Source organism: Sabethes cyaneus, chromosome 3, assembly GCF_943734655.1.
Source record: "Sabethes cyaneus chromosome 3, idSabCyanKW18_F2, whole genome shotgun sequence".
Taxonomy (NCBI): Eukaryota; Metazoa; Arthropoda; class Insecta; order Diptera; family Culicidae; genus Sabethes; species Sabethes cyaneus.
The window spans coordinates 240,886,388-240,905,879 of NC_071355.1; the positions used below are offsets into that span (position 1 = coordinate 240,886,388).

The 19,492-nt window shown below is 40.6% G+C and overlaps 3 protein-coding genes across 3 annotated transcripts in view; 2 read left to right on the forward strand and 1 right to left on the reverse strand.

The window, feature by feature from the left end:
* The window catches only part of LOC128743420 (uncharacterized), a 43,903-nt gene extending 34,063 nt beyond the window's left edge, over positions 1–9,840 (forward strand). Inside the window, exon 11 of the mRNA XM_053839994.1 lies at positions 8,133–9,840. Within this exon, the coding sequence (XP_053695969.1) occupies positions 8,133–9,840 (1,708 nt within the window). The remainder of the gene's footprint in view (positions 1–8,132) is intronic.
* A 7,478-nt stretch (positions 9,841–17,318) lies between these two features.
* Positions 17,319–18,001, forward strand: LOC128742611 (COX assembly mitochondrial protein homolog). Its single transcript, XM_053839023.1, has 2 exons — positions 17,319–17,483; positions 17,553–18,001. The coding sequence occupies exons 1-2, from the start codon at positions 17,408–17,410 to the stop codon at positions 17,855–17,857; spliced, it is 381 nt and encodes a 126-aa protein (XP_053694998.1). The 5' UTR covers positions 17,319–17,407; the 3' UTR covers positions 17,858–18,001.
* On the reverse strand, positions 17,876–18,952 carry LOC128740966 (tRNA-splicing endonuclease subunit Sen2). The gene is made up of 2 exons (XM_053836542.1): positions 18,295–18,952; positions 17,876–18,240 (listed from the first exon to the last, which is right to left on the reverse strand). Exons 1-2 carry the CDS (start codon positions 18,950–18,952, stop codon positions 17,945–17,947), a joined length of 954 nt encoding a protein of 317 aa, XP_053692517.1. The 3' UTR covers positions 17,876–17,944.
* Between the last annotated feature and the right edge of the window lie 540 nt (positions 18,953–19,492).

Below are 19,492 nucleotides of genomic sequence, written 5' to 3' on the forward strand. Positions count from 1 at the left end.
GATTATACGACATCAAGACAGCCAAAGAACGGTGAAAAGGCAGTAAAAAGACAACATTTTCATCGTTGTTCAAAAAGGACGATGGAAAAATGATCAAACAGTTACGAAAGGACAACAAAAAACAGCGAAATGACGACAAAAAACAATAAAAAAGATGAATAGAAGACGTCAAAATGATAACGAAAAGATACCAAAAGCAAAAAACGTGGAAAAAAGCGAGGCGAAAATGCCCAAAACAAAGGTAAAAACCGACAACTCGATGGCGAAAATAAAAATATGAAAAAAAGGCTCATGAGGAAACGACAAAAATAACGACGTATGCGTAAAAAAGACAACAAAGAGATGACAGAAGACTGCCAAAAAATCAATTCGTGTAAAATAACTCTAGTATATTAGAAAACAGTCCACATCAAAATTGATTTACACCTTTTCAGCAAAACTAACAAACACTTCATACTAACACTCCTTTAAAAGAAGCATAAATGTCGATTAAACCTTCATTTAAACTAAAATTTGATTGAATTTTGCTTCTCTCCTGATTCTGAAACGAAATTATAACCTTTTCTTTGGTGATAAAACACAGATGGTAAAACTCTCGGGCAGGGCCGACGCTTCCCTTAAGCAAAACAAGCAGTTACTTGGAGCGCCACTTTGAGGGGGCGCCATTTCGGTTGCTTGAAAAAGATTGGTATATTAAATAACTAAGTTATCAATAAAATAACGGTTGTCAATAAGTAACGATTAACATAATTTTAGATTTTTTGGTACAGGTTTCTCTTCCTCTAGCAACATAAAGCGGGACTCGCTTACTTACTTACTTAGTTGGCTTGTCGTCCTAAAATAATGCCTGATAAACAAAATTTCTCCAATTTACTCAGGTGTGGGTTACTGCTCTCCAATTCCTTAGGCACCGCATACTTCTTGCCAAATCTCACTTCACCTGGTCTTACCATCTTGATCGCTGCGCTCCTAGTCGTCGAGTTCCTACCGAATATGAAGCGAACACCATCTTTACGGGGTAGTTATCCGGCATTCTAGCAACATGCCCTGCCCATCGTATCCATCCAGCTTTAGTCACCTTTTGAACGGGTTCACCATAGAGCTGTGCTAGTTCATGGTTCATCCTCCACCTCCATATTTCGTTCTCCTGTATACGCCGGCGAAGATCGTTCTTAGCACTCGTTTCTCGAAAACTCCGAGTACTCGCAGATCCTCCTGAAACATTAGCCACGTTTCACGCCCGTAGAGAGCGACCGGTCTAATAAGCGTCAGGTATCAGGATGCTTTTTGTACGGGGGCTTAGCCTTCAGTGGGCACGACTTCCGCTGATAATACGCCGTCGAATCTAGCGGCTGGTGTCATTGTCTGCCGTTACCAGCAAGCCAAAGGCACAAATCTTCCACATGATTGTGAGGAACGTGCTGCTCGAGCCAAAGATGCTGATACCAGTAAGCCAAGGTAAACAAATTCATCGACTACTTCTGACTCATTATCGTCGATCGTTACATTACCGCGAAAGCAACGTCGGTCGGCCTGGATTCTACGGGCCAACATTTACTTTGGTTTAAACGTATTTGTTTTTAACCCAATCTTTTCTGCTTCGTGCTTTTGTCTGGTGTATTGTTCAGCCACCACCACGAATGTTCTACCGATACTATTCATGTCATCGGCAAAGCAGATGAATTGACTGAATTTGTTGAAGATCGTGCCCCACGTGTTGATATCCGCTTGATTAATAACATCTTGATAGCGCTATGTTGAAAAGTAGCTGTGAGAGACCATCATCTGGGTGAAGCCCTCTGTGTGATTCGAATGCACTCGACAATCTACCCAAGATCAGAACACTGCACTATGTACCGTCCATCGTAGATTAATTCAGTTTGATGAACTTTCTGCGGAAGCTACACTCGCCGATGCCTTTCCATAGCTCTTTTCGGTCGATGGTATCATATGCGGCTATGAAGTCAGCGAGCTGCGTGTGAACTCTGTATTCGCGGCCCTTTTGGAGGAAGTGCCAAGGTCGCTCGTCCCGTATCAAGAAGTTCTCTCTACTGTACTCGTTCCTGGGCTATTCATCGTCAATTGATTGACTGTCTCGACTCATCCGTATAAATCTTACTTACCTTTTACGACTAAATTTTGGGGGCACCATTTCAAGGGGTTCGTGTCTCCTCTCTTCCGCTTTTTACGGCGATACTAATGCATTTTGACCCATCAGCTTTGCATGAATCGGTATAGAACCATACAAATGTAAAAATCCTGCAGCATAAAACCCTGTAAATGCAAGGTACTCCACAACATGCATAACAGATGGTGAGCAAGCAAAATGTGTAGGACGATGGTTTTTAAAGAATTTTCTTCTATGTGTCATGTCAGTTCGTCATTGACATAGGTATAGTGGTGTATAGGATTGAAAATGTTAATGAGTTGATTTTCCCCAATAAATTTATACAAATTTCAAATGAATTTTGAGCATATGGGACTGACTATCGAAAAAGACAAGCCCTGAAAACGATCAAATTTCCCACCCTCAAGCATGCTTTTGGCGCTGCTTTTGCACTACTTATTTATCTCATCTCGTTTTCTTAACCCTCTAACGGGCAACATCGTAAAAACGTTGTGATCAAGATAATGACTATTTTTTACGAAAATACATACAAAAGAAGCTCAAGTTTTGATTTGTATACAAGAACAATACTCTGAAGATTTGGGGTCAGTCACGGTGCAATAGTTAGCATTTACACCTCTCATGCCGAAGACCCGGGTTCAAATCCCAACTCCGCAGAAGTCACGAATTGCCCAAATTGTTAAAGTGAATCTAAACAAACAAACAAAATAATCTGCAGAAGTGCCAGCGAAATCAATCTTTTTGTTCTATAGATATCCTTTTTTCTAAATGTGAAAAAGAAAAAAAATTGCGCAATAATGATTTTCGTAAATATTCAGAATTCGTGTTTTTGAAAGATGACTTTTGAGCGCATGGTCAGAACATTGTGGTAAAAATATCAAGAAATTTTTACACCCATTTTTCATATTCTTATATGTATTTCTATATTTTATTCATGTATTATATTTGTTCATGTATTATATTTTATTCATGTAGACGAGACTTGTCCGATGGATTAATAAACAATAACAATAACAATAACAATAACAATATGAACATTTTTCATATGAACATTTGACATATAAACACATTTTTTCATATTGTCAATTCAAAATTAACTTCGTATTTGGCTCCTGGCCTTGGCCGTCTACAGATCTACAGGTCTTTTGTGTTTACATACATGTTTAAATCACTGAAATATTATAAAATTAAAAAGAAGGTGTTGATATAGTAAATTATATGACACTTACAAATATTTACACACCCTAGGAAAGAAAATATAACTAGTGTACGCAGTACGTTCTTGTGAATTTTACTCTTAAATAAGGATTTTGAGGACTAAGGAACCGATATTTAAGAATATAATCAACATAATTATAAATGTTCCTGATGTATAAAAAATAATTATTGTTGCAGTAGAAAGGCTAGGTCACACCACTAAGTGGATTAATTTGGGTTTTTTTAAAAGACTATTGCTAATTTTTGAGTGTGTTTCTTCACTACAAGAATTACTGCGCCTCGTTTTCATCCAAGACTTCGGCTTCGAACTATTCTTACAGTATATCGATAGGGGAACTGTGGGTAAAATGAACAGGGGGGGTAAAATGAACAGGCAGCCAAATTCCCAGTAAACCGATTAAAATCTGTTCCAGATCAATAGGTATCTTCTCCTAGAAGTATTTCAAGCTGTTTGAGACAATATGTGGTGATCATAAGCTTTCCAATGTGAAAAAAATGGAAAAAGTGAAAAATATTTGCAGAAATCTGACGCCGATGGTAATTTCCACTATTAGTAAATAAGCTATTTTGGCGAAACAAATTAAATTTCGACTATTGGTATCATTCGGTGTTGTTTGCTTATCACTATCCTGCGGATCTGTCGAAAATTCCAAATATTTTTATCAACTGTTTGTTTATAATAAACACTTGAAAACAATTGGTATTTTGGGGGTAAAATGAACACCTCACTATGGGGGCAAAATGAACAGTGTGTATCATGATGTTTTACTTTCCATTTATCAGCAGCTACGAAATAATTGCAATTCAAGCAACAAAAATGATCGAGTCTCTCGAAAAATTACGGAAAATGACCGAGTGGTGGAAAATCCTGCGAGCTAAAAGTCAAGCATTGTATGAACGTGGCGAAGATACATTATGTTAACTTTGTGGAGTCCCATTTTAATTCCAACAGCCCTGTTGAATACCTACGGCTTATGTAGAACAATGATAATGTAAAATAATGTTTAATTTATCCAAACTGCATGTTAATTTTAGTTTTCTATGACATGTTCATTTTGCCCTCACTGCATGTTCATTTTACCCACATGAAAAAAATCAGGCTCGAATGTGACGCTTTCGAAAAAGAGGAATTTTTCATGACAAATAGTCCTTTTTGAAACATCTTTATATATTGCTACGTGGAATATGAATCCAGCTTTCAATTCATATAGTGCGATCAGCATTTGGTTGGTTCCTGGAGGAGAAAATGGCGATATTGCTAAGGGTGTTCATTTTCCCCCCAGTTCCCCTATAATGTGTAATGACAATTGTTCCTATTTCAAAAAAGGACATCGACTCGAGTGTAAAAACATTGCTCAATTGTGGTTATAAGGTGCTTTCCAGCATCCTGTTTTTCATCGAGGGTTGTCCCACGACGGATCAGATGTTTACCCTGCATCAGTTACTAGACAATTTCCGGAAGTACAACTTGCAGAGTCATCATCTATTTGTGAACTTTAAGGGGACGTACAATTCAGTTGAACGAAATGAGCTGTGGATTTTCCGACGAAACTAATTACGCTGATTCGTGCGACGCTGCATGGATCAAAATCCTGCGTCAGAATAGCGAGTGAGACCTCCACGTAACGTTGGATGGACTGAAGCAAGGGGATGCGCTCTCTAACTCTATTTTTTATTTTATTTTATTCGTATAATTCATCGGACAATTTGGGTCTAAATGATACTTAAAAGTTACTTAATTGTTAGTACTGACATTGTCAAGTGCATGAATTCGTTGGCGGTAAATGCGTGATGGTTCGTCAAAATTAAAAAGGTCAGCAAAGCAGTTGAATTGTCTGGTCATGGAAGCGATGGGAGAGTTGGCAGCATATTGCGTTGAATAGGAGTCTATCTGTAAAATCATTCTGGGTCGAAAAACTCTTGAAGGTGCGTAGAGTGCGATTTGCGATAGGATGTCCGGTGCATCATATTTGCCAGTTAAAAGCTTGCAGACAAACAAAGATTGTGAAACCTGTCTACATCGACTTAGCGTGTTTATACCAAACAGACGAGAGCGGTCTTCGTACGGTGTTAAGTTTTGCTGATCCCTCCACGGAAGATGACGAAGTGCATATCGAACAAATTTTCGCTGTACGTTTTCCAATCTGGCGGACCAGACAGAGTCGTGCGGGTTCCAAACAATGCTCGCCAACTCCAGCGTTGACCGCACAATAGAGCAATAGAGAACTTTGAAGCAAATCGGGTCATTGAATTCACCAGCAATCTTAAATATGAACCCAAGACTACGATTGGACTTGTCAACGATGGCAGAAATGTGGGACTTCATGGTGATTTTCTTGTCAAGTAATACTCCAAGATCCTTCACATGTTCTACCCTGTTCAATTTGGATCCGGAAATTTCGTAATCGAACTCTATTGCGCTTCTAGTGCGATGGAAACTGATGACGCAACATTTCTCCACACTCAGTAACAATTGATTCCTTACGCACCAGTCACTAAACAAGTCCAAAAGCTTCTGTAACATTCTGCAGTTCTCGACTCTTCTGACTTCCTCCTTCATTGAGTAGTAACGCTGCAGCATTTATGTAGGTACAGAATAGCAATGGTCTCAAATTGCTACCCTGTGGCACACCAGAACCATTTGTAAACGCGGCCGACCGGCAGTTGACAAATTGTACGAAAAGTTTCCAACCATCTGCACAATCTTGTGGTACATCCAAGTTTCTCCAACTTGCTTAAAAGAATAGTATGATTAACGGTATCAAAAGCGGCTTTCAAACCAGTATAAACTGTATCCACTTGCGCTTTGGGGCTCATACTGTTTACGCAGAACGATGTGAAATTCACCAAATTCGTTTTTACAGATCGCCCGGGAACTCTAGGTGCAATACAAAGAGCAAACATGAAAAGGAACGAGACTATCATCATGAAGTCTCACATACTTCTTGGTTTTGCGGATGACATCGATATCAGAATCAACCGGAACTAGAGCAGTGGAAAAGGCCTCAGGCCTTTTGAACGGGAAGCAACGAAATTGAGACATACCCTTAACACCACCAAAACGAAGTACATGCTTGCTAGTAGAGAACGTGATGAAACGACGAATTGCAGCCAAGAATCGGCTTTCTACGGATTACGTAGTCAGCTAATGGTGACCCTGTACGGACATGAATCGTGGACGCTAAAGGAAACTGACCGACGAGTGCTTGGGGTGTAAAAGCGTAAAATGTACCCAGTTAGCTTATACGAGCGTAGCTAGGTACGATGCTGGTCTAACAAGCCACTCGTTGTATGTTCCTCAGCTCAGCTCAGCTAGGTGGTGTTGCTTGGTAGAATCAGCAGGATTATTGCACTAGCTCCGTAATTGTCATGTACTCTAATAACCGGCGGCGAAGTCTGTCGATAAAGAAGGGTCAAACGACGAAGCAATCTTATTGTCCAAGTCCCGATTCTTTCCCTGAATTTCCATTAAATCGCCGATCGTTTCAATATTCAACCTATCGTTAAAAAGCCAAGTTTCCTGAAAGCTGAAAATCGTCAAATATGTTTCCTGTTTTTAAGACGCTAACAAGCAGAATGTGAAGCACTATCGTGGAATCACTTCCTTGTGTGGTTGCTCAAAAATATTTGAGTTGAGACTATTGTCTACGATCAGCTACTGTTTTGTGCTTCATGTCACTGCGCAACATGATTTTCATATCCTGGCCGTTCTCTTTCAACCAACTTATTGGAATTTCCCTGTCTGGCTCTGTTCACCATGGAACAAGGCAAGCACATCGATACTATTTCTACTGATTTTAAGGCAGCATTTTTTCGAGTCGATCAACAAATTCTTTTAGCCAAACTTGACAATTTAAGAGTTTTGTCCAGCATGCTTGCCAAGCTAAGCTCTTATCTTCGTAAACGCAAAATTGCCATTTAAATCGGTTCTTCTCAATCAAGGTGGTTTTAGAACGCCCGCAAAGTACCTCAAGGGAGAATTTTGGGACCTTTTTCCCCTTTACCCTACAAGAATCTCTGTCAGCTGGTTGGCATCGCACCTCTTGACCAGCGTCGCAAGGATATCATTGTTAAGACTGCCGAAAAAATTTCATCGGGTTCATATGATTGCCCTGTTGTTTTGTCACTGCTCCGGGTACACTGCCCTCTTCAGCCCCAGTGGAACCAAGAGCTAATGCGAGTCAGTTCACACCGCATCAATTACGACCTTCACGAACCAATTCGTCAGATGGCCCTCTATAAATCAACGTGGGAACAGTTTACGTCGTGAAGCGATACAGTCAAATGACTTATTTGAAATTGAACCAAAGTTATCGCTCCATGCTCACTCAAATAGCAATTTATCTCCAGCCTCTCAGTCAATACAAACATCGAAGCCGTTGACGCGTTAAATTAACAAGAAAACATTTCAGGTACAATCACTATTAATATTACAAATTGGAGACCAACCAAATCTGTAAATTATCAGCAACATTAGTTTGGTTTGATGGCCACTCCATAAAAAATAAATATTTATTAACTGTTCGTTCCACCTGAAAAGAATACATAGTTGGTTTCGTCCTTCACAAAACCCCGAATTTAAACCACAGAAAACCGCAATAACCTACTGCCACTTCGGGCACGTAATTTACATGACCTGAATTATGTTGAGCACCAATTTATCGAATACCTCGCCGTATTCACACCATAGTTAATTATGCACAAGGCACTCGCCAGCCACCACACCAATCGAATCTCCTCTTCTCACCGAGTGTCCCTTTTTTTCCTCTCACACTCTCTATTCCAGCAGCAACAAACAACAAGTGAGCACGCATGCCCAGAAGCTGGATCTGGATCAGCGGCCCAATTTATCACCCAGCAAAAACTACGGCAACGTCGGTCACTACCAAAACAACAGTAACAACATCAACAACAACAACAACGGCAACGGCAATGGACGCTTCTTCACAGCGGCAGACACTGTCGAGACACCGTGTCGGCCGCGCTTCCTGGGGGAAGCAACGGGCGGGGGAATCAATCAGGAGAGCTACATTATTCATCGCGACGAACAGTACGATAGTGAGAACGATGAAAAGTCAAGCAACGACTCGACCTCGACACGAATCATCTCCAACAGCACGTTTAACTTTGGTGGCCAGGGCAGCGATCACTATCCACCCAGCCACCCGCCGTCGATACTATCCTCACGACCCCAATCGGTCACGTCACGAAAATCGGCCGGCTCTGGCATTCTAAAAAATGACGGTCGTCTCTCGAGGACGAGCAACATTTCGTACAGCAATCCATCTCTGAAACAAACAGGCGACAGCGTTTCCGTTCGGTCCAATCGGTCCGCCAAAAGCCGACAGAATGAACCTTGGTACGAACGGGAAGGGACGCCGGCTCGAAGCGAAGATGTGATAAGCTCCAATCAGGTGCAGTATGAGTCGGATTACGATGACGATGTTGAAGAAGAACTGGTTGCAGAGCCCAAACGTACTCCAAAACAACGATTTCCTACTCCCAGCCCACATCCTCTGCAGACGTCCTATTCAACCGAAGAGCTATCCAACACCAATTACAATCACGTGGAAGAAAGCGAATTATCACCACCTAAGAGCCGTATCCAATCGGCTAGTCTAAGTAACTTGCAGCAGCTTGAGGACGTAGAAATACCAGAACAGCAAATGCCGGCGAAGAAAATTCTAAAAAAACCGTATCTAGCCAGAAAAACCAGCAAAGTAACACCGGTCAAGGAAGTGGTCAGTGGCATCAAGGCAAAGAACAAGATGAACGAAATGCTGTTCCAGAAAAACATGCGAAAATTCGACAAACCAAAAGACGCTCTCGCTAACTGCATCCAGCATCTGGAGAGTCCAAACTGGGAGCAGAACATCAGCGGGCTGCAATTCTTCGTGCGCCTGATTCGCCATCACCCGAACATCATAGACTCACAGATCCATCTCCTATCGGTAGCACTGGCCAAGCAGGTTCGGAACCTGCGCTCACAGGTGGCCCGATCAGCCTGCCAAGCTTCGGCGGAATTTTTCTCCACCCATCGGCGCTGTATCGAGGGTGAAGCAGAAGACATCGCAACCCATTTGCTGCATCGTACGGCCGACACGAACAAATTCCTGCGCGCCGATGCGACCCACGCTTTAGAATCGATGTGTGATAACCTATCTCACTCGAAGGTAATTCACATAATCTCCTTCAAAGGTGCGACCCACCAGAATGCCGTGGTCCGCACGACAGCTGCTAAGCTGCTGGATAAAATCGTTCGCCAACTTGGTCCCGAGAAGGTATTCACGTTGCCCAAAGAGTCGCGAGACAAACTGGTGCTAACCGGAGCGCAACTGCTGCTCGAGGGTTCCCTCGAGACGCGCAACTACACCAAGAGCATGTTCAAGCAGCTTTCGGAGCACCCGAACTATAACAAAGTATTACTGGAGGTTATCCCGACGCGCATCTATCGTAACATCGAGAAAGCGCTGAAGAGCATCCGCCAGATGTAGAAGGTATAGAGGACGGTCTTCTCGCGCCGGGGAGATTCCGAACGTGGTGTTATTAAATGTAGCACGGTGTTTAGTTTGAATTGCGTTATATTCGGTTGTTTTTTTAAAGCTATGTCGTAGCATAAATCTGTACAATGAAAAAACAAAATTTGTAAAAAAAATCTCAACTGTATTAGATCAATAAATGTTACTAAAATTACTCTTATTATTGGAATTTATATTCAGTGAACGGATCAACTTTAGTTTGTAACATGCAATTCCAGGTCGAAGATGTAACATGACCTTATTCATTGTTACACGGCAACAAATTGGTTGACAATGTAACCTGCATGGTGCTGAAATAAAGGCAACTATTTTATTTCTTTTATGCCTAAGCTTGGTTTATTTTACAATTGGATGGATCCCTGAACCGTCTAAATAGTGACACTACCTTGTCGCGTGCAATGATCCGGGCGAACCGTCCGGACGTAGTCGCCATTGAGAAAAACTGACATTGATTCGCGCTGTACTACTTTTATGATAATTTGTTAATATAGGTACCGGTCGCGTGCAAAGCGTCAACAAAAGTAATATAAAAAAGTTTTAGGTAAAACGTGTTTGGATCAAAATTTAATCAAACAAGAACATGTCCAAATTGATTTAGTTTTCTATTGAACAAATCAAATTTCTTTTGTTTCTAAAAATTCAATTAATATAAAGTACAGAAAGAAACCTATTCAGCTAGGCTTTCGGCTGATCGAATTTGAAATGCTGGACCTTCCATTTACGTCCTGCCATCACTTTGTTCGCCACAGAACGCCAGTTTACCTTGAGCTGCTTTTCGTTTCCAACAGTTATGTTAGAATTATGCAGGTTCCGCTTGACGAAGGCCCAATATTTCTCGATTGGGTGGAGCTCCGGCATGTTGGAAGAATTCCAAATCCGACCAAAACAGAACCAAACAACCGTGTTGCTTCAGGAAAGACAGCATGCGTATTTCCAGTCCCACGTTCACGTCAATTTTCTGTTTGACAGTCCCAGTTGCAACGTAAATATCACTTGTGAAGCTACAGGCACAAATAGACTGCCAAACCAGATATTTGTTAGCAAACTTCGACAGTTTCTTATGCTTGAAATTGTCTGTCACCTTTTCTTTTTTGGTAGGAGTTTTATAAGGCTAGCCTTATAAAACTCCTACCCAGAAAACTATTTGAAGTCTGCCTTGATGTAAGTTTCGTCGTCTATCATCACGCAATCGAATGTCGTTAGCATCGTCCTACCCGACAGCTTCCAGGATCGTATACTATTTTGTCTGGCTTCGTGATTTGGAGTCACCACTTTCGAAAAAAGGCCCAGACAACGCATACGGATCTAAACAGGTTACGCAAATTTGACAGAAAATCTATGGAAAAAATGTCAAATTTCCGCAACATATTAAAATCCGTATTAAAATTAAATTCTGGCACATTTTTCAGTCCCATGTAAGGTTGTAGACGACAATCCCAGCTTGTTTGCGACATCTCGGGCGGAGAGGTTCCGCAGTGAAAGTGATGGCCATCGTTTTTGTCATCGCTGCAACTTTTGATTTTCGATGTCCCGCTGATTTAGTGTTCCAGACAGTAAAGCATTAGCAATAACGTAAGTATTGCAAACTATACTGATTTTAGCGAGTTTTCACTTTATCAATTGATTTGCATGCAGCAGCCGTGGTGAAAACCGTCAAACAACTACGCTACCGTGAATCGCATAACAGTTCCATTTTCTTTGTAGCTTTCTATATAAATGGGACTGTTATGCGTTTCACGGCGGCGGTACGCTCGATGCTTTGTTCGTACTTTCAGCGAAGAAGTTGCACATGATGAAGCACTTCGTATCCGCCGAATAGAGCAATCTAACATTCGCAACATCTTCTCCCCGCAGAGCCGGCGTTACAATGCACGAGGCCCTGTGCAGATTAAGCAGCGAGGTTCTTTTGTATGCCAGAAGGGCATTATTGACAGTGACAGTTAATGATAATCTTTTGGGGTTTGCTTCGATTGCTCTACACAGTTTATCTCTTTTTTTCTGGCTTGGGTATGAATACAACTTCTACTTTCCGCCAATTCTCCGGGATATGTACCAAAGTGAAATTGGCTCGAAAAAGTTTGATGAGCTCGCCATTATAACGTCGTCGATTTTCTGTTAGAAAATGAGTAGAACACCATCCGGACCTGGAGAATTTGTTCGTTCAGAAGAGCTAAGTGCCCATTCAATCGAAGCCTCTGTAAATACTCGACAGGCTGAGCCAAACCACTTTGGCACATTATGTAAGGACTCATTCCAAAGCAGCGAGGCCTGATTTCATCGATTTTTTCTTAACACTTCATACACTCAAAAATCAATATCAATGGAAATCGCGCAACTATTTCTGAACAGCGAATCGTGTTCTCTACAATCAGAGATTGTCCACTGGAATTGCTAGCACTTTTCTCTAGTCATCACCAAGCGCGAGGCCCCCCCGAAGCGCGAGGCTCCGTGCGACCGCACAGGTTTGCCGGCCTAAACGTCGGCACTGATCTCCCGCGTGAAAGCGACTGTACGAAAGCCTGATTCCGGCCGCCCGACAGTGCTGCGCGGAAGCTAAAAGCAGAGAGCAAGGTGGTCCACGCCGGAAACCGGTTAGACGGTGAAGAAGTACTTGGCCAAAATGGACATTTTTATGCGGAAGCGTCAGTCGAGATTGGGCGTGTCTGAGTAGCAGGTAATTGCCCAGAGAACGACTGAAGATGCTGGTGAAAAACAGCTTTCCGACGAAGTGCGATGTCGTGGCCATAATAGACGACGAAAACTATTTGACGCTGGACGCAACGACTGGCAAAGGACCGAGTACTTTACGTCCCCCACCAAAAAGGTAAGTGCCCGCATAGAAATGCATAACGAATATTAATGTAAAAACATTACGGTTACTATGAATTTTACTGTTTACAACACATTATGCTGTAACTTCACTGTACCGTTCTTAGAAAATTTTTCATATTAATGTAAAAACTTTACGATTACAATGAATTTTACTGTTTACAACACTTTATGCTGTAACTTCACTGTACCGTTCTTGGAAATTTTTTCATATAATTCGGCAACAATGCAAATTGTTTCGAAGCAAGAAATAATCTATCTAAGGTCCAATCCTTGGCAGGTTGAGTTATTTGTACACACAAATTGTGTCTCTTCCTCCCAGGGCTTGAAAAGGGATCGCAAGTTGAATGTGACTGCCGTGAATGCGAACTTTCCGCATTCAAACTCCGCTTTTTGAACGATCATTTGACTGTTTTTTGAATTCAGTCAATTTGCCGCTTGCGCTGCTGCCGTCTTACAATTCATGCGGCATCTCTGCAGAAGCAAACAGTCAATCTCCCGTTTTGCTTTGCGCTTTGAGAATATAAACTGCAAACTGACTGGAAGCATACGGTGACGTATTTTTTCGTTTCTCTTTTTGTCTCTAAATCGGCTGCTCACAGTAATAGTTTGTCACCCGGACGTCGGTCCGACGCAAGCAAAATATTCGTTCCTATTGGGCGGAGTCCGACCGACTTCTTCCATGCACATGTAGTGGTTGTTTTTTTGTAGTATTGAATCATACGATTGTGCGGTTGCTTTTCGTAAGCGTGGTGACTGCCAGTCATTTGACTGTTTTGCAGTCATTCGCTGCTCCAAACGGTAAAGGCAACTTGATCGAAACGAAAATGTTAAAAAGCGTTAGAATGCGTTCATACTACTGCGTGCCATCGGCGTTTGACTGAGCAAACTGCCAGTTGTGTTATGCATAGCGTTCGTATTCCATCACTAAACGGACGGTGTGAACTTGAATGCGCGTTGGTGGGACTGCGGTAGAAAAAAAGGATCGGTCGAAGCCCTGTCCTCCGTCTACTGTAGAAACCGACGAGCCAGAAGTTTAATCTAATTCGTTTTACTGACGGGACGACGACACTATGCAGGCGCTTGCGACTTACTTGTTCGTCTGTCAACATATTAGCCGCGATTCTTAACGCGGGTGTTCGGGGAAAGACTCCGTTCCTATGGAATAGACCAACCTCGTTGTGTACGTCTTGACATCGAATGAGGTGTCAGGCATATAATTAAGTTTTTATAACGGTAGATGTTCACCTTTATTCTTGTTTACGGCCGGATCCTGCATTCGTACGAATAGTTTGCTTCGAACGAATCGGGAAGCACTATTCTCATATTCGTATGAGCAAAAGGAAGGGGGCGTTCGAACGTTCGAATTGATTCGAACGAAAACAAGAATACGAATCGGTTTAACTTTCGAATGAATGTCATTCGAACGAAAAAAAGAATAAGGGTGTTTACAATTGACAGAGGGAACGATAGAAGACAGTAATGAAATAAAGAGTCGATAGGATCTAACAGATAGAGATAAGGCGTAAATGGGAAAAAGCGGAATTTGTTTAAGTAGGTGTACTGACCTCTAATACTTTCCTAATATGAGCGATGAATGCGGCTCGAAAATCATAATAGTTCGAAGCCTATCAAATTCATTGTCATCATACCTTTTCAAAAACATGAAATACCGTAATTAATCAGCCGGTTTTATTTTGTCCTAATAATCCGAAAGCCTACAATTTTTTTGCAGAACTTATCTTAAATTTCATTGTAACTTCGTTGTAAAACAGTGTAAAACTTATAGTGAATGTACCACAAATTTTACTGTTTTTGGTTTTTATTTGTATGGGAAAAAGCCGAAAAATTTAGTGTTACATCACTTAATCACCCCCTTATTCGCTGTAAAATTGGCGGTTTCCATTAAAATTTACTGTGAAAACAGTGATATTCATGGTAACTTCAGTGTAACTTTTACAAAGATTTTCACTGTTTCAATGTGGTTTTTCGAAGTTTTTCAATGTTTGTAACAGTGAAATTTAATGTTTTTTTGCTATACATTTTTATTCGGGTGATGACGTCGAGTATATCTTCCACCCCAAGTTCCCGAAGAAGATCCTTCTGTGGCTGACGATCAGAGGGAAGAGAAAGTTCAAGCCGCTATTATTTCGTTTAGGGTTTACGGTGAATGGGGAGATACGAAAATACAGTATGAAGTACCTACCGGAAATTGCCGCCTTCAAAAAAAGTATCGCGCAAAGAATGTGGTCTTTTGGCTGGAACTAAAGGGTGCCAAGAAAACACTAGAGGAGATGAACCGGCTGATAGGGTTGACTGATAGGATAAAGGTTGTACCGACGATCACCAACGCTCCCAACGTCCCCCAACTGCGATCAATAGTAAATTTTAGGGTGAAGCTCAAACGGAGCATTTACTTCAATTATTTTGTGGCCAAAACGGAGCAGGACCTGATCGCCAAGGCCACGAAAGAGTTGAATAATATGCCGACGTCTATCTTTTGATCGGCCATAGCGAAGATTCCGGTAAACAGCTGTAAAGCCACCTGGCAGGGCGTCGAAGCATTTTTATAGGTTTAATTTTTTTTTCATCGCCATCCGGAATCAGTACATTTTTTCAATACATATGTTAAATGCATCTAAGTATTGGGTAAGGGGCAAATACGAAAAAGTGGTAAACTTGGAACGAGCACTGATTTTAGAAATGAAGGGGTGTCCAATTTGGGTTACCGCCAAGGCGTTACGGCTCTGACTGAAGATAATTTAGGTAACGCTTATTCAGTTTGGATAACGTTCCTCTTTACCCACGTTCGATTCGCGGATCCCCCAGAAATACAAGAGTACTAGACCGCTATTACCAGAAAAAAGCTGTAAATGCTAGAAAAATTTCTGGAGGAAAAACAAGATTTGGAGGATTTGTTACCGGTTGAAGATGACGTTTGTTCGCGATGACATCATGACATCTTCTAACAGAACATCGAAGATACAACTATGGTTAAAAATCTACATTCGCGAAGCAGATGTATTCGGGGAAGAACAGTATCAGAGTCGAGTTTAGTAAATTCAGTAGTTGAAGAAAACGAAAATTAGTTCAGTTCACGGGGTAAATCACTTTCTGCATAAATATTCAATATGTGATAAAAATATTTACTATTTTAAATGTGTCCACCTCATCATAACAACTCTTGCCACATATACTGTTATGGAGGTTATGAACGTTATGGGACTTGACAGCTCAAGATCGTATGAAAAAGGTGGAAGCTTTCGTTAAATATTCATCAATACCGGTAAATATATTTAGCACCCGGGTAAATGTATGCAAATATGCATAAATATATTCAATATATTTAATAAATTTGAAGTGATTCGCCCCGTGGTTCAGTTTCAATGTTCTGGTAAAAAACATAACAAATAAATAATGATCAAAAATGAAAATTTCATAATTTAATTATAACTTTTAAGAACCGTTATGTAATATTCAAACATTCCACAATAGACTGAAACGGTTGAAACGGTTCAATTTTGACATCGAGAATTGTCAGTCGAAAAGCAGAACCGGATTGGATCTGATTGGATGATTGGATGCAAAGTAAATTGATATATACCAGGTATGTGACCATCGAGGGTTGCATTAGTGTGTGTAGAAAGAAGAAGAAATAGTTCTGAAATATGGTGGAACTTGCATGAAAATTAACACTAAATTAATTGTAATTAATGAATGCAGCTATATTATTCCAGAGAAATATTTGAACATTTACAATGAAATGTAAGGAATATATTTAAAGTCATTTGCACTTGTAGCCTTCTTTATTATGCGTAAAAAATTTGAGAACATGGGTGACTAACTATTTCGATGTGCAAATGAAAAATGAATTAATGTTTCTAATACTTCACGATCAATACGGTATACGGTTGCTTAAATTAAAACACGTTCCATCCAACATTTTGCTTGCATGATGCTCTTGAATATCTGCCTTTGATGTCTTCTTTTAAAAAATAGTTTTATTCGAATAGATGCTTGTGCTACTGCTTGTAAATGCTTAAGTTGAAGTCACTGTTCCAAGATGATACCTTTTTATCATAAATTTACCCGTCTCAACACTACGTAGAAAACCATAAAAAGTAATCTTAGATTGCTACAAAACGGTCTTAGATAATTAACACTTTAAAAGCTTACCAGAAATCAGACGAAAAATATCGCGGGCGGATAACAATGTTGCTCATGCTGCTTATTGTACAATCATGTCCGAGCATTTTAAAAAAATTCTTTTTTGTTTTACTACTTGTAGGAAAGCGATATAACGACATTTCTTTGAGACATCTTGATACCGTTTTGACGAAAAAATTTCCGCTTGCAATTTGGAATGTTGCACTTCATTGTATTCATGAAAATACATACTAGAAATAATGTTCTAAGCATAAACATAAAAACTGTGAGAAAAAAATAGACAAATCTTGCGTATCCAACGATTTTTTTAAAAAATTAACTAATTTTCCATACAAAATGCTCGAAATCTCAGAACTAGTGTAGATGTGTTAGTGCAAAGTGTATATGACAGCTCGCATTGTCATATACCTGGTATATATCAATTTACTTTGGATTGGATGGAGGTTTGTTTTGATTTCGGTGCTAGTTCAAATCGTATTCGTTTTTAATATCGCAAGTCGCAAGAAAAATCTGCTCACATCTATCAATGGCCCATACATTTGCTGACGCAAACCATGAAACAAATACCATTGGTTTGAACCAAGGCGGCCCACATGGATTGGGTAATTTTAAAATTATATTCCTCCCCAAATACGAGTTTACGTAAGTTTACATCATCTAATGCGTATTAGGAGACCCCAACGATAAGCGCCTTCGGAAGGTCGAAGTCGAAGTCCTTATTCCGAAGATTATGCGTGAGCGAGCTAAAACGGAAAAGTGCCTAGAGGAAGTGCAGTATTTCGAAACGTGTTGCAAAGATGCTGGCATTTTAATGCCGATGAAATGCCAAACAGAAAACAAAGCACTTAAGGCCTGCTACCTCAAATGGTACAACGACGAGCACTTCAAGGCTGAGTGTCGGGAGATTTACCTGGAAGAACGAGCAGAGTACAGACGAACCGGCTTATCTAAGAAATATCGGAACATGAACTTGTAACGTACTGCCCCGTATCATCAAAAGATTATAAAATAATATATTTGGTACAGTTGAATAGAATATAGTTTCTAATTTACTCACAATTCTCTACTGATTGCTGCGAAGATTAGCACAGTTATAGTGCCGCGGGAATATTTCACTAACCTTGAACTCTGGAAGGCGACTCATGCACTCTCTGTAGTTCGTAGGATCAACACCGGTAGGGTAGTGTACCTCTAGGACTAGTAAATTTTTAGCGGTAGTTTCGGCTATCCTATTGAAGCATTGAAAATCGTAATTGTCCAAATAATGTCCATTGTTTGCGAACTGCTGGCCATCTTGATACGGTTGTATTAAAGCGATGAATGATGCATGGAAATATTGAGGTCCTTTTTGGTACAATACTAAAACAAACAAAAATGACTCTAAAGTTTTATATATTGTAAGAAAAACCTTACTGTAGTCCCCTCCGAATTTAAGTCCGCTTTTGATTACCCAGTTCTTTGATTTAAAGAAAATGTATGCAGCGTAGCTTGATAAAAAATTTGGTTTAAGGGCGGAGAATTTATCCAGCAGCTGTTCAGCACTCATAGGTTGTCCGTCCAAAGTTTTAACATTCAGACAGTTCAACTTGTCAACAAGGAACATTGCTTCTTCAAACATCAAACTGAGATTCTCGTGTACAGGAAATGGATCACTTTCGTATTTTGCTGGACTTTCTTCCAAGTCTCTGAGAAAAATACTGCCATTGTTCAACTTTTCCTCGATGTCCTCCCCGATTACACGCACCTTTGCACTTTCTAAGGAACTGTCCAGCCCATATTTCTTTTGCCATTCGCGACGTCTTTCAAGTTGCCGTTCTCGTACCGTTTCCACGGCTCGACTGTGCACAGACACCGGAATCGAACGGGATCGAGTGCCCTGGCCGAAACCGCCGGCAAGCGAAAGATGTCGGATTGCTTCCGGGTTGATCACTTCTACCGAGAGACCGGTGAACGTTCCGTCAAATTTCACATCACCCACCGTCGATAGCACCGGTAACGGATCCAGACTGTGTAACCGAGCGGGAATAAACCGCTTCGGCTTCGGTTCGTACGGATGAACGTTGTGTTTCATGATTTACTACCGGATCCGAATGTTAGGCTTAGGACAATTACGAAATTAAACCAAGATAGGTACTTTTTAATTTAAAAATTAATATTACCGGCTTTTACTGCAACTCGTTTGAAACAAAACAAAACAAACTAACATGGTTAAGCGAAAAAAAGGAAGAAAAGAAACAATGCGCGTTTAGTAGTACCGGATTTTTATTCAGAGCCAATTCCAGTGATGCCAAATGAGAAGATGTGTCATCGTTTTGATTTTAACCTTCTGCGGCTGAGGTGCCATAATCTTAACGATCCCAAGTAACAATTTCAGGCTGATCAAACGCTTTTATAGCTGATTTTATTCAACCTGTGGCTGATCTATGGTTTAGGTTTAGAAATGAAAACCTTTTTTCAGCTCTTAAACATCTTAATCTGGTGATTTTATCAAGCTTCAGGCTAATTAATAGCTGCTTTTGAAGCTGCAAGGAAGCTTAATAGAAACTTTTTTGCGCTTTGAAATAGCCAATTTGCACAATGCTGTCAATTCAATTTTTAGAACGAGAAATAG